Below are 15,312 nucleotides of genomic sequence, written 5' to 3' on the forward strand. Positions count from 1 at the left end.
GTGGAACTTTGGTATGATCCAGCATGGCTTTTCGCATGTCCTTATGACAAAAACATAAACATTTTCCTTCCACAGATGTCTCCATAATTCCCAGAATAGTTAGAATTATGGTATAGCAGGGGCAATGAGAATGAAGGGCAAATGCAACAAAAACTGAAACCTTCATATCTAAGCTAAAGAACCCAAGTGTGTCATACACCAAAACTTTGTTATTGTGTTTATATCTCATCTTTCTTCTGTCATGGAACCCAAGGCACTGTTCATGTGGTTCCCAGTTGGTTACCTGGTCAGGCACTGACCAGACCCAGACCTCCCTAGTTTCAGTCACCTCATGTGCCTTCATACTCTGGGACCACATTCCTAGAGCACCAATGTTACTAGAACACGTTCTCCGTATTTCACCATCCCTCCCACACACACAATCTCAAGTAAAGGTTACAATGTAAACAGCATTCCAATCAATCCTCATATTTGATTATCTCAAAATTTTGGATGTAAGCAACTGCATTACACATTCATTTGGCACTCAGACAAAATAATGCAGATGGGTGGAGCCACATCAGCTGCTTAGAATTAATTCACAGTCTGTTTCTAAACACCGAAGAGCATTTGACTTCATCCCTTTCGCTATCTCAACCACGCACTGTTCTTTCAATGGCACTCACCATGGTCATGGGCAAATACAAAAAAGTTGATTCCCGTCAACATCTGGGCCAAGTCATCATAGCGACAGCAGTGTTCTCCAGCACCGTGAGCAACGAACACCAGGCCCCTAAATGGAGCATCAAAGTAGAATGTGTCAATTTAGAAACCAGGGAATATAAAAGCAAACAAGCTGTGTTTAAAAGAGCAAGATTTAAAAGCTTCAGTATTGTTATTTACAAATGCTGTTTTGAAGCATTTAAAGCCCGGGGATCCAGATATTTACCAGACTGCCTTCTTCTATACCAGCCCATCCATTTACTGAGACCATAATCAGGGGCTCCCCTCCTGCCTCCTGATTTATTTATTCATTTATAAAAATATTAATGCTACCTATTACAATCCATCTCAAGACAGTTTACAAATTAAAATTATACATAATATAAATGCAACTGATAACATGGCATGTGATAATTGGAGAAATAGGATGGAATGGAACTAAGCTGATCATTCTGTAATTACATTTTTGTTTGCTGGATGGAAAGATCCCCCTCAGCTCCCCCAAAATGCTGTTCCAGGGGTTCTCCTGACCCACTCTGAGTCAATTTCTGGGTGTTTGAGGATCACCTGGGGAAAGAGGGGGATGTCCTATTGCGCAAGAAGTATTTGCGTGGGCTTCCGCTGGCAGGATTCAGCTAATGAATCCTGCCCATAGCCTTTTAAAAGCAGCCCCTCAGGTTTATTGGCCCTCATCTAGCCAACTACTGAACATTGGTTCAGCACTTGCCCTGCCTCACCTGCCTCCAATGATAGAGAAACAGAGCTGAATGTACACTGAGCTCAGTATGCCGATGACACCTCACTCCAAACCCTCTGATGGTCTGCCAAAACTGCTTTATTAAAAAGCATGAAGTGGTAGATGGTAGGTAAGACAGAACCATGCTGCTTCTTTCTGAAACCAACCCCACAGGTAGGAACGGAATCACTCTGTTACCATGCCCATGTTAGCCATGGAACCAGTTCAGGATGATACCGTGGACACTGTTATCAAAAAAATTGCTAAGAGGACAAGCAAAATACTATGGTTCACAGAATCAAAAGCCGCTGAGAGGGCAGGGAGAATCAACAGGGTTGTGTTCCTCCATCTTTCTCCCAATGGAGTTAACCCACTGGTGCAAACACAGCAGCTTTAGTGCCACACTCGGGCCTGAATCCAGATCGAAGTGGATCTAAGAAATCTGTTTCACTCCAAAGTATTCAAAAGCACCACCCTCTTGGGTATCTTGCCCCCACAGGGGATATTAGTGTATTGGTAATGGTTGTTAAAATAAGGCTACCAGATGTCCCCATTTCCCAGGGACAGTCCCCGGATTTACAAATCAGTCCCTATACAAAATCCATTGAAGTTGAAAAGCGTCCCCAGATTCATTGAAAAAAATCTGGTAACCTTATGTTAAAATCTCCTGGAGTAGTCACACAACTGCTTCATGACTCATGAGAGCTGACTGATCACAAACTGAATTTTCTCTTTTCATTGGTCGCTGCATTACAGTAGCACTCCATCCATTCGAAACATCTGGGGAAATGTAAACACTATAAAGAAGGGCCTGCACAGTTTGTTCCCCACCAAACTGAATGCAGACCACTAGCCACATTTGGTGGCTCCTGAGTTTTTTGTTAGGCGTGCCCGAGACTTTAAAAAGTGACAACAGGCAGTTGCTAAGCACCTCTCAGGCCACTGCTGGGCTGTGTTCACCATGATGGCTCAGGCCTACAGAACAGCCAAAGAAACACATCCATCTTTTGGACACTGCAAGACCCCACTAACCACAGTGCTTCTTTTGCAGAGTTATTTTCATCTCCAGATGCTACAATTCTGTTAGCAAGAAACTCTGAAATTGACATGTTCCAAGAAGAACCCGGCAGAGGCAGCATGAAAGGCTTCTCTTGCACATTTTATTATTATTTTTTTAAAAACCTCATATAAGTAACAGAGCCAAAATAGCTCTCTGCACAGCCTGAAAACTGGCTCTGCATGAATGACCTGCAATTTCTATAAACTGGATTAAAACAACAAACGTGGCCAGGAGTCAGCAAATCCTAAAGACTGCAGTTTTAAGCATGCTGGCTTGGAAACAAATTCCATTGAATCCAATGGAGTAAATGGATTTATGATTGATATGCCAACAACATGCCTAAGTTTGAGCAAGTGAGTAGGACGGCGCTCTGCTGAACCTAGCAACGTGACTAACATCACACAGGTGTTTTATATAATACACCATGGCTGTAGTGTTAGCAGCAAGATGACACGGTTGTCAGAATTTCCAATAAGCAATGCAATTAAGTGGTGCTTGGCTTAATGTGAGAAAGGCTCCCCACAATGGTATAATTGTGAGTTTTCTATCTCTCCCCATCACCACCACTAATAATACTCTACCTTGAGGATTTTCTGTAATACTAATGAGGTGAAAGAAGGGAGAGTCGCCTTGTGGTGCAATTTTCAGATTGCCAAATCACTGGAGGTGGGTAGGGAGCTGGCTGGGCTTGTTCTTGGCCCTCTTGCAACAGATCTGGCAAAATCAACAGGTATTCTCCCCCCCCCCCCCCCCAGCACTAAGAGAGATGGTTGGCAGCTCAACCCACTGCTACAGGCCAAGGAGAAGGGAGCAATAAAAAAATTGGCTGTCTTAAAGCTTTGCCAAGTGCACTTATACTTGGCTTGTAAATTGCCACTTTCCTATGAGAATTAACAATTTCACAGAGGGAACCAGGCAGAAAAGTTCCTAAACTGAAAGAGAGCAGGTTTTAAAAATTCTATCAGGCTATCCAAAATATTAACACGGATCCTTAGTTAGGTGGTGAACTTACACAAACCTAAGTGAGTTACATAAGAACAGCTTTGCTGGATCAGGCCTAAGGCCCACCTAGTCCAACATCCTGTTCTCACAGTGGCCAAGCAGGTTCCTATGGAGAGTCTGAAAAAAGGATGTGAGTGCAACAGAACTCTTTGCACCTGCATCCCCAGCAACTGGCATTCAGCAACATGCTGCCTTGACCATGGAGGTAGAACATAGTCATTATGGCTTGCAGTCATTGACAGCTCTATCCTCCATGAATTTGTCGAATCCTCATTTAAAACCTTGGTGACCATCACTACCGTTGTAGAAGCAAATTCCATAGTTTAACTATCCACTATGTGAAGAAGTAATTTATTTTGTTTGTCCTGAATAGTCCAACATTCAAGGATTCTGAGTGGGAGAAAAGCTTTTCTCAATGCCCTTTTACCACACCACATATGATTTTATACACCTCCATCATATCCCCTTCTTAGTTGCCTTTTCTCTAAACTAAAAAACCCCCAAATGCTGCAATACTTCCTCACAGGAGAGTTGCTGCCTCTCTCTTGAGCCTTCTCTTATTCTACAATATCCTTTCTAAGCAGAGGCAATCAGAACTATGCACAGTATTCTAAATGCAGTCACACCAGAGATTTGCATAACTGCATTATGATATTGGCAGATTTACTGGCAGTCCATTTCCTAATGATCCCTAGCATGGCATTCACCTTTTTCATCACTGTCGCCCACAGGATTCTGTAGAAACTATATCATCATCATCATTATTAGAATTTATATACCACCCTATTTATCAGGGATAATTCAAATATTCTCCAGAAGAAATAATAGAGATGCTTAATTCACCTTAATTACTCTTCCTAAGACAAGAGTATGCATGCTGAAGTATTCCAATGGGAAGCGAAATTTACCACCATTTGCACTTTCATCTGAAGTCAGGTATGGAAACAACACAAGCAAATACAAAGCAGGATTTGCTATCATTTTTTTAGTCCATAAACATTACAAAATAGTTCTCCTCCCCCCCCCCTTCATTTCCCCCTCCCACACCAATAAAATTAATTACATAATTACTTATGCTAGTTTCGGCCACAGCAGACAGAGAGATGAACAGTATAGGTTTTAGTGAGAGCCGAACTGTAGCAGAACAGAAACAGCACTAATTGCGATGAATGCAGGATGGAATTCAGTGCCTCCTTTCATTTCAAAATGAGGGCTGGTTAACAACTACGTAGAGGGTGCTGAAAACACATCTCCACACACGGCTGCTGTAATGTGTAGATGTATAAGCTGTTTACAGTGTGGACTGATCCCACTGCCCAAAGAATATCCACACCAATGCTGTACATCCCTGGCACAGGAAAATACTACAAAATACAGTGGTCAACCATTGTTGCAGCCAAGACTCCAGTTTCCAACAGTGGCTTGTCAAATTCCTCTGAGAAGCTTAAAAGTGGGACATGAAGGCAACAGTCCCTTTCCTCGCCACTCACCAAATGTTTGCCCCCAGTAACTGGTATACAAAGATATACTGCCTCTGTTTCTGGAGGTTTCATTTAAATTTCATAGCTAATAGCAGCTATCCTCCAGCCACAGCATAGACTGATATGCATGCATAATAAGAATTATTGCTTTCCTTTTGATCCCTTTCCAACAATCCTTAATATATGTACACAATCCATGCCCAGAACAGGGATGTTAATGAGCTAGTCTGTTGGTGGGAGGGGGGCGTGCTAGGCCAGAGTGTTTATCATTTAAGCTTATGAATATGTTAGGGTGTGTGAGGAAAAGTACAGAACCTCTTTTACTTGAAAGGTTTCAGCGCAATAACTAGACCAGTTCTAAAATAGCATTGCTGACATACGCAGAGTGAACACTTGAAATTTAAATCCCTACAGAAAAATGATGTTGGGTGTGTGTGGAAATCAGCTAATAAAAACTGGGGATTGATTCTGAAGCAAACTCACATTTTAACTTGCAAGAGTGTGGGTTCTCTGAAGAAGCCAATCTGGACCCAATTCATACATTTATCTTTCAGGCAAGATTGTGAGCACAGAGATGCTCACTTCCTATTGGCTCCCAAGCCAATAAATGCATAGTTTGATCACACTGTCCTTCTGCATCAGCAAGGATGGAGGGGTGACACTGTTGTGGGAAGTATCTACACGTTCTTATGTTATGTGGGAACCAGCTACAGGGGAACAGTTCTGCAGTACAAACCAGATTACTATGTCAACATCTGAATTGGAGCTCAGGCTCAAATTACAAGCTATCCTAAACAATAGCCACAAACCTAAATTTCCCAGTAATGATTTGTTAAAGAAAATGGGTGATATGATGCTATTCAGCATTCCTGATTGCCCACATCAGAGAGCTGCTCAGCTCCAAATAGCTGGACTATGCATTTCAAACTCTGCTCACTGTGAAAGGCACCATACAGTCAATAAAGCACTATCTGTCTACCTGGAGTGAGAGAGTGCAGAAGGACAGACGCATAAACATCTGAGATTCTGAAAAACTGGTAAAGGGATGTGGGGCAGGCTTCAAAATTACCATATTTTTTGCTCTATAAGACGCACCAGACCATAAGACGCACCTAGTTTTTGGAGGAGGAAAACAAGAAAAAAAATATTCTGAATCTCAGAAGCCAGAAAAAGCAAGAGGGATCGCTGCGCAGCGAAAGCAGCAATCCCTCTTGCTGTTCTGGCTTCTGGGATAGCTGCACAGCCTGCATTTCCCCTTACTTTTTAGGAGGGAAAAAGTGAGTCTTATAGAGCAAAAAATACGGTACTTCCTGCTGGAAAAAGTGGAATGCTTCCAGTTAAGACATGACATATTCAGGCAGCCATCCTGTACCCAGCTACAGCTTAAGCTAAATCTTATTGAATTAAGAGGTTCAATTGTCCATAGCAGAGTGCAAGGTTCAAAATATCTCTTGAGTATGGGACTACCCAAGATCATTTTTTTTCCCTACCTCTACATTCGTATTTCTCCAAGTCTTGAGTTTTCCAGAGCTAACTTAAAGCAGTATGAACAGCTTAGGAAATTTGAACTAGTGGTATCTGGGGCATAAAACAGTTTTAGCACTACATAAACTAGCAATGTATGTGGCCATAAATACTGAATGTTTCCCACAGTGGTATCACATACAGCTGAATCACAATCTTGAAGTCCTATGTGACATGAATCAAATTTCAAGTATTGATTTCTTTCCAAAGAGAAAGGCAGTTGTGCATTTTTAAACTGGATAGAGAATAAGCACATCAGTGTATGAAAAACCTGTATTTCAGCGCTGACTGCCCAGCTACATTCTGTGACTCTGCTGAGAAAGGGGGTATGACATGAGGAAATACTCTGCTGTTTTAGTGTCAGAGAGAAGCATAAGCTTGGGGTCTTAAAAGCATGTTCCTTTCATATTTCACAGACATACATATACAGGGCGAGCCCTTTAAAAGAGGCCCCATGGATACAGAGTACACATGTTTCACAGGGCCTCTTTTAAAAGACTCACCCTGTATTGTGCATATACTGACATGTGAAAAGTAACATTAAAAAATGAACCCTGAAATACAACATACAACAATTCTGCTAATTCAACTGTTAGAAGAACATGTGCTTTAAGGGCTGAGTCATGGTTTCATGTTGTTTTAAAGGGTGCAACGGATTTGGCAGTTATTCTTGCTTACGCTAGATGCTATGTTGGTCCACAGCTGACTTACAGTTAACTCCTCTGATCAACAATCCTTAAAAGCTGACAAATAAATTGGGTTATCCACAGCGGAGTAATATGTTTAAAGATACCTAAATTATGTAAAATGCTTTAAAATTTTTGTAAACTGCTTAGAGGCTTTGATGATTGAACAGTATGGAAATCCTGTTAAATAAATATATACAGTGGTACCTTGGGTTTAAGAACAGCTTAGCTGATGAACAACTTGGATTAAGAACGCTGCCAACCTGGAAGTAGGTGTTTTGGTTTGTGAACTTTGCCTTGGAAGCAGAACATGTTCTGCTTCCTGTTGAGTGTGTTCCATTTGTAAACTGAGTCCCCCTGCTGCTATGGAAAAGCATGCCTTGGTTTAAGAACGCTTTGGTTTAAGAACAGACTTCCGGAACGGATTAAGTTCGTAAAACAAGGTACCACAGTACATACATACAAGGTACCACATACATACATCCCAAAAGTAGATTTGTTAAGATCTTTTGTAAGAAAAATAAATTTTGTCAAATTCAGTAGGACTTTATTTTTACATAACTGTATTTAGGTTCAAACTGCTAGTGGTATCATTGTGTATGTACTGTATGTATCATTATTTACTTGAAATTATCTCAGATCTTCAGCACAGATTTCTTTTTAAGGGTTAACAATGGCTGCATGCATATCAGGCAGAAAAAGAGAGAGTTAAGTGTCCAAAAGAAAATGGATTTCCTGAGCTGGATGTCTTCTGACCTACTACGAGGGGAGGCCCATGGCATAACGGCACAAGAGAAGACCATGTCTGAGGCAACACTTCAGTCATGGTATCCCCTCCACCTTGAGATAAGGCAGAAATAATTGTTGCTGATTTTCGGCACTGCCAAAAAACACTCCTTTTTGCCCAGGTTTTTGGGCACAGCAGGGGGAACTGAGTAAACACTCCACTGCCTACTAGCGATGGTGAGCTGCAATCTTATAATTGTTTTGTTATTTTATAGTGTGTTAAGATGTAACACACCCTTGGATCAATGGAACTCATGAAGGGAGGAATGCAAATTGAACAAACAAACAAACAGATGAATACTGTATTATCTTAAACTGGTTCTTGACATGGAGCACTGCACTGAGGTTACACAAACAATCCTGTAACCTTTTACCCTATGTTCATTATTCTAGGGGGGGAAACTAAGAGCACTAAGAGTATCCAGTAGATGGAGAGAACTAAGCTAGACTAAGCAGCCAGTGAGATGGGAGAAGTCCCCAAATATGTGATCAAAAATCAGGGAACATTGGAATTCATTTCTGCACCCAAACTGAAAACAGAAAAGGAAATCAATCCTCATTTGTAGCATAGCTGGCAACTGCTGAACCAAAACATACATGCACACCTACAACAATGCCAAAATAACGACTCTCGCATAAGCCTCAAGCTGTTATTCATTTATAGGAGAGCTGTGCTTTATGGGGTTCTCTTTCATCGAAGGCAGAAAAATTATAGCACATTTAAAAAGGCACTGCGCAGAAGCCTCAACATCCTATGAACTCCTCTAATTTTAACCCTGCCTGTGCTGTATTCTACAGCTTCTTTACACTGAGAATGCAAATGGTGAAAATGATAGTAATTATGTAAGTAATAGAAATGATTATACTACTGCAGTTATATGCATATATATCCCAGTAATTTAAAATGGGAAATATGTGCAAGGATGCACACACATCATCATTAAAATTTCAGGGGGGGGGGACACGCTTAGTTGTGAATTTTCTGCACGTGTACATCTTAAGGTAAAGGGACCCCTGACCATTAGGTCCAGCCGTGACCAACTCTGGGGTTGCGGCGCTCATCTCGCTTTATTGGCTGAGGGAGCCAGTGTACAGCTTCCGGGTCATGTGGCCAGCATGACTAAGCCGCTTCTGGCGAACCAGAGCAGCACACGGAAACGCCGTTTACCTTCCCGCCAGAGCGGTACCTATTTATCTACTTGCACTTTGACGTGCTTTCGAACTGCTAGGTTGGCAGGGGCAGGGACCGAGCAACGGGAGCTCACCCCGTCGCGGGGATTCGAAACGCCGACCTTCTGATCGGCAAGTCCTAGGCTCAGTGGTTTAACCCACAGCGCCACCTGTGTCCCTCATGTACATCTTACTGACATCAATTAAAAGTACATGCTCACAGCCTAACCCTACATGACAGGGGGTGGACTATATGACCCATGTGGTTCCTTCCAACAATTCTGATTCTATGGCAGGTACTGTGGATGGGGAACCTCCAGGTGTTGTTGGACTCCAATTCTCACAAGCCACAGTCGGCAGAGCAGTCAGAGATGATGGGACAGTAGTCCAACGACATCTGTAGAGCACCAGGTTCCCTGCTCCTGCTATATGGACTGTAGCCATTATACTTATGCCATGTCTATCGTACAGCAGCGAACCTTCGGCCCTCCAGATGTTGCTGAACTACAGCCTCCATCATCCCTGGTGAGTGGCCATGCTTGCTGGGGCTGATGGGAGTTGTAGTTTTGCAACATGTGGAGGGCCAAGGGGTCCCCACACCCATCATACAGTGTAGATGTGGAAAACTACCTTATACCTGGTCAGAGCATTGGTCTAAATAGTTCTGTGAGCTGCTCTTCAGCAGTCCAGCTTGGAGATGCAAGGGACTCATCCCAGCAAACTTTGCACGCAAAGCCTGAACTCCACCACTGAGCTACTGCCCTTCCCAAAACCTTCCTACTGCATGGCCTTTGTCCAGGAATGTACAGCTCTCCATCTGCAATCATGGTATAATTTCTGCTTGTTTTTACAAGTTCCACCAAGGCTAAAGAACGATGTGATGCCACAGGGATTGGCTTACAGCCAGGATGCACTAGATGCGTCCTCAGTCTGATCAAAGACTGTTGGTCTTAGGCTTTCTAGGGTCTCCCTTAAACACAAGGAAGGACAACAGAGAAGGAAGTGTGGGCAGGAAATGGCAGAAGCTGAAGTGGGAGAATAATAATAATAATAATAAGGTACAGCAAAACGTTGGGAGGGGGATTTTACTTGTACCTGACTGGGCTCACTAGTTGAGTATTCTGCAGCCACATGCTCTGGAAGAAGCATTCTGTGACACTTCTGTCTCTGCCTGCGGCATACTGTGGATTGAGCACGCTGATCTGAGAAAGGATGGTTCTGCTTGGTACCAGGGTGTTGAACTAGATAATATTTTTTGTCTCTCTTGTTTCTAATATTGTTTTATTACTCTCCAATAGGTATGAGAATTCTATCTGGGTTAGTAACAGCAGCAAAAATCAAGACTCTTATGTGCTGTTCTTCTCTGCCCCCAGATGTACAGATAATTATTTACAGTTGGGTAACTGATTGATTAATCAGGTGAAGCTGCCCAACTCATCAGCTAAAACCCCTTTAATCTACTAAGATTTCATTCTAATATCCCAGGCTATATGCTGTCGCCATGGCATATTATGAAGGTCAGGGCTAGGTTATATTCTAAAAATCTCAGCTGCTTTCTTCTTTCTTTTTCTTAAGTAGAATTCTGCATCTTGTGATTGGAGGAATATGACTGAAAATCAGAGCTCCCACAATGGACAGAGCTTCATCCACATCAATGGGATTTCAGGGCTGGGATATTAATCACACTGCTGAAGTGCAGAACACCACACTGTTATATACATTAATTAAAGGTTGTTTAATTCCTCTTCACTTTCTGCCATCAAGGTTGTATCATCTGCATATCTGAGGTTGTTGATATTTCTTCCGGCGATCTTAATTCCGGCTTGGGATTCATCCAGCCCAGCATTTCGCATGATGAATTCTGCATATAAGTTAAATAAGCAGGGAGACAATATACAGCCTTGCCGTACTCCTTTCCCAATTTTGAACCAATCAGTTGTTCCATATCCAGTTCTAACTGTAGCTTCTTGTCCCACATAGAGATTTCTCAGGAGACAGATGAGGTGATCAGGCACTCCCATTTCTTTAAGAACTTGCCATAGTTTGCTGTGGTCGACACAGTCAAAGGCTTTTGCATAGTCAATGAAGCAGAAGTAGATGTCTTTCTGGAACTCTCTAGCTTTCTCCATAATCCAGCGCATGTTTGCAATTTGGTCTCTGGTTCCTCTGCCCCTTCGAAATCCAGCTTGCACTTCTGCGAGTTCTCGGTCCACATACTGCTTATGCCTGCCTTGTAGAATTTTAAGCATAACCTTGCTAGCGTGTGAAATGAGTGCAATTGTGCGGTAGTTAGAGCATTCTTTGACACTGCCCTTCTTGGGGATTGGGATGTAGACTGATCTTCTCCAATCCTCTGGCCACTGCTGGGTTTTCCAAATTTGCTGGCATATTGAGTGTAGCACCTTAACAGCATCATCTTTTAAAATTTTAAATAGTTCAGCTGGAATATCATCACTTCCACTGGCCTTGTTATTAGCAGTGCTTTCTAAGGCCCATTTGACTTCACTCTCCAGGATGTCTGGCTCAAGGTCAGCAACCACACTACCTGGGGTATACGAGACATCCATTTCTTTCTGGTATAATTCCTCTGTGTATTCTTGCCACCTCTTCTTGATGTCTTCTGCTTCTGTTAGGTCCTTTCCACTTTTGTCTTTTATTATGGTAATCTTTGTATGAAATGTTCCTTTCATATCTCCAATTTTATTGAACAGATCTCTGGTTTTTCCCATTCTATTTTTTCCCCTCTATTTCTTTGCATTGCTCGTTTAAGAAGGCCTTCTTGTCTCTCCTTGCTATTTTTTGGAAATCTGCATTCAATTTCCTGTATCTTTCACTATCTCCCTCACATTTTGCTTGCCTTCTCTCCCCTGCTCGTTGGACGGCCACTTTGCTTTCTTGCATTTCCTTTTCGTTGGGATGGTTTTAGTTGCTGCCTCCTGTATAATGTTACGAGCCTCCATCCATAGTTCTTCAGGCACTCTGTCCACCAAATCTAAATCCTTAAACCTGTTCCTCACTTCCACTGTGTATTCATAAGGGATTTGACTTAGATTGTATCTTACCGGCCCAGTGGTTTTTCCTACTTTCTTCAGTTTAAGCTTGAAATTTGCTATAAGAAGCTGATGATCTGAGCCACAGTCAGCCCCAGGTCTTGTTTTTGCTGACTGTATAGAGCTTCTCCATCTTTGGCTGCAGAGAATATAATCAATCTGATTTCGATGCTGCCCATCTGGTGATGTCCATGTGTAGAGTCGTCTCTTGTGTTGTTGGAAAAGAGTGTTTGTGATGACCAGCTTGTTCTCTTGGCAGAACTCTATTAGCCTTTGCCCTGCTTCATTTTGAACTCCAAGGCCAAACTTGCCAGTTGTTCCTTTTATCTCTTGACTCCCTACTTTAGCATTCCAATCCCCTATAATGGAGAAGAGGAGGTTAAGGGGTGATATGATAGCCATGTTCAAATATATAAAAGGATGTCACATAGAGGAGGGAGAAAGGTTGTTTTCTGCTGCTCCAGAGAAGCGGACACGGAGCAATGGATCCAAACTACAAGAAAGAAGATTCCACCTAAACATTAGGAAGAACTTCCTGACAGTAAGAGCTGTTTGACAGTGGAATTTGCTGCCAAGGAGTGTGGTGGAGTCTCCTTCTTTGGAGGTCTTTAAGCAGAGGCTTGACAGCCATATGTCAGGAGTGCTCTGATGGTGTTTCCTGCTTCGCAGGGGGTTGGACTCGATGGCCCTTGTGGTCTCTTCCAACTCTATGATTCTATCCTTCTTTGGTGTCATTTCTATAAGGTGTTGTAAGTCTTCATAGAATTGCTCAATTTCAGTTTCTTCAGCACCAGTGGTTGGTGCATAAACTTGGATTACTGTGATGTTAAAAGGTCTGCCTTGGATTCGTATCGAGATCATTCTATCATTTTTGAGATTGCATCCCAGTACAGCTTTCACCACTCTTTTGTTGACTATAAGGGCCACTCCATTTCTTTTACAGGATTCTTGCCCATAGTAGTAGATATGATGGTCATCCGAACTGAATTCGCCCATTCCCATCCATTGTAGTTCACTGATGCCCAGGACGTCAATATTTATTCTTGCCATCTCATTTTTGACCACATCCAACTTGCCCAGGTTCATGGTTCTTACATTCCAGGTTCCTATGCAATATTTTTCTTTACAGCATTGGACTTTCCTTTCACTTCCAGGCATATCCGCAACTGAGCGTCCTTTCGGCTTTGGCCCAGCCGCTTCATCAGCTCTGAATCTACTTGTACTTGTCCTCCGCTCTTCCTCAGTAGCATGTTGGATGCCTTCCGACCTGAGGGGCTCATCTTCCAGCGTTATAACTTTCATATGCCTGTTGTCTTTGTCCATGGAGTTTTCTTGGCAGGGATACTGGAGTGGCTTGCCAGTTCCTCCTCCAGGTGGTTCACGTTTGGTCAAAACTCTCCATTATGACCTGTCCATCTTGGGTGGCCCTGCATGGCATAGCTCATAGCTTCTCTGAGTTATTCAAGCCCCTTCGCCACGGCAAGGCAGTGATGCATGAAGGGGTATATACACTTACTTGAGAGTAAGTTCTACTAAATATAGTGGAGCCTGCTTCAGAGTAGATATGAAAAGGACTGGGTCACACAGCTCCACTTTAAAAATGACATTTAGGCATTGAATTGGCGCCACTGTGTATAACTCTATTTTTCACATTTGAGGGCAACATTTTCATAATGAAGTCATAAAACAGACTGAGATTGAATACTGACAAGACAGAAGTACTGTTTTGGGGGGATGTGGGGGGCAGATGTGGGGGGCTCCCTGGTTCCGAACAGGGTAACTGTGCCCCTGAAGGACCATGTGCGCAGCCTCCATGTCATTTTGGACTCGCAGCTGTCCATGGAGGCGCAGGTCAATTCTGTGTCCAGGGCAGCTGTTTATCAGCTCTACCTGGTACGCAAGCTGAGACCCTACCTGCCCGCAGACTGTCTCGCCAGAGTGGTGCATGCTCTAGTTATCTCTCGCTTGGACTACTGCAATGCTCTCTATGTGGGGCTACCTTTGAAGTTGACCTGGAAACTACAACTAATCCAGAATGCGGCAGCTAGACTGGTGACTGGGAGCAGCCGCCGAGACCATATAACACCGGTCTTGAAAGACCTACACTGGCTCCCAGTACATTTCCGGGCACAATTCAAAGTGTTGGTGCTGACCTTTAAAGCCCTAAATGGCCTCGGTCCAGTACACCTGAAGGAGTGTCTCCACCTCCATCATTCTGCCCGTACACTGAGGTCCAGCGCCGAGGGCCTTCTGGCAGTTCCCTCGCTGCAAGAAGCCAAGTTACAGGGAACCAAGCAGAGGGCCTTCTTGGTAGTGGCACCCGCTCTGTGGAACGCTCTCCCACCAGATGTCAAAGAGAAAAATAACTACCAAACTTTTAGAAGACATCTGAAGGCAGCCCTGTTTAGGGAAGCTTTTAATGTTCAATAGGTTACTGTATTTTAGTGTTTTGTTGGCGGCTGCCCAGAGTGGCTGGGGTATAAATAATAAATTTTTTATTATTATTATTATTATTATTATTATTATTATCTTCTGATATATGCTGTGAGCCGCCCAGAATGCAATGGCACTGCACCCATTACAGGTAAGCATGTTACCCTCTGTGTCTGGAGGCTCTCACAGTAAAGATAAAAACATCCTTGTTTACAATCCAAAGGATTTTTAAATGCATGGCCCTACTAAATTTAATGCCGACCTGTCAACTATTGTTTAAATGGACAGCATGAAGCAGAATTCTTAATGTGAAGTTTAACTATTCCATATGTACCACTAGGTCAGTGAGATACTGATCTCTCTAAAGTTTAATTACTTACCGCTTCCCCAATACCTTTTTCTCCCTCTGGCCTGGCACAACAAAGAAACTATGTCTCTGTGCATGTTTGACAGACAAGTCTAAAACCTTGCACTGAATAACAACGGAGGAAACGTGATTAAAATATTCCCTTGCAGCCCCCAACCTGGCTAAAAGCACTGACAGACCAGAAAATTACATTTGCTCTCCATTTTTAGAAAGGACCATATTTTGCACCCTTGGAGCCTCCAAACCCTGGGGGGGGGGGCTTAAGATATATATAGTACTCACCTCTGAATTTCGCTAGATCAGGGACTTTCTTTA

General features: G+C 42.8%; 1 protein-coding gene across 9 annotated transcripts in view; it reads right to left on the bottom strand.

Moving 5' to 3' along the window:
- MGLL (monoglyceride lipase) overlaps positions 1-15,312 on the bottom strand; it is a 150,443-nt gene that overhangs the window by 58,112 nt on the left and 77,019 nt on the right. For 5 of the 9 annotated variants that reach the window (XM_083418766.1, XM_083418767.1, XM_083418765.1 and 2 more), the window contains exon 3: positions 666-772. The exons of the other annotated variants lie outside the window; for them this stretch is intronic. In XM_083418766.1, the coding sequence (XP_083274892.1) occupies positions 666-772 (107 nt within the window). The remainder of the gene's footprint in view (positions 1-665; positions 773-15,312) is intronic. 9 annotated transcript variants of the gene reach the window in all.

The sequence above is a fragment of the Podarcis tiliguerta genome, assembly GCF_965153285.1.
Source record: "Podarcis tiliguerta genome assembly, chromosome: 2".
NCBI classification, from domain to species: Eukaryota; Metazoa; Chordata; class Lepidosauria; order Squamata; family Lacertidae; genus Podarcis; species Podarcis tiliguerta.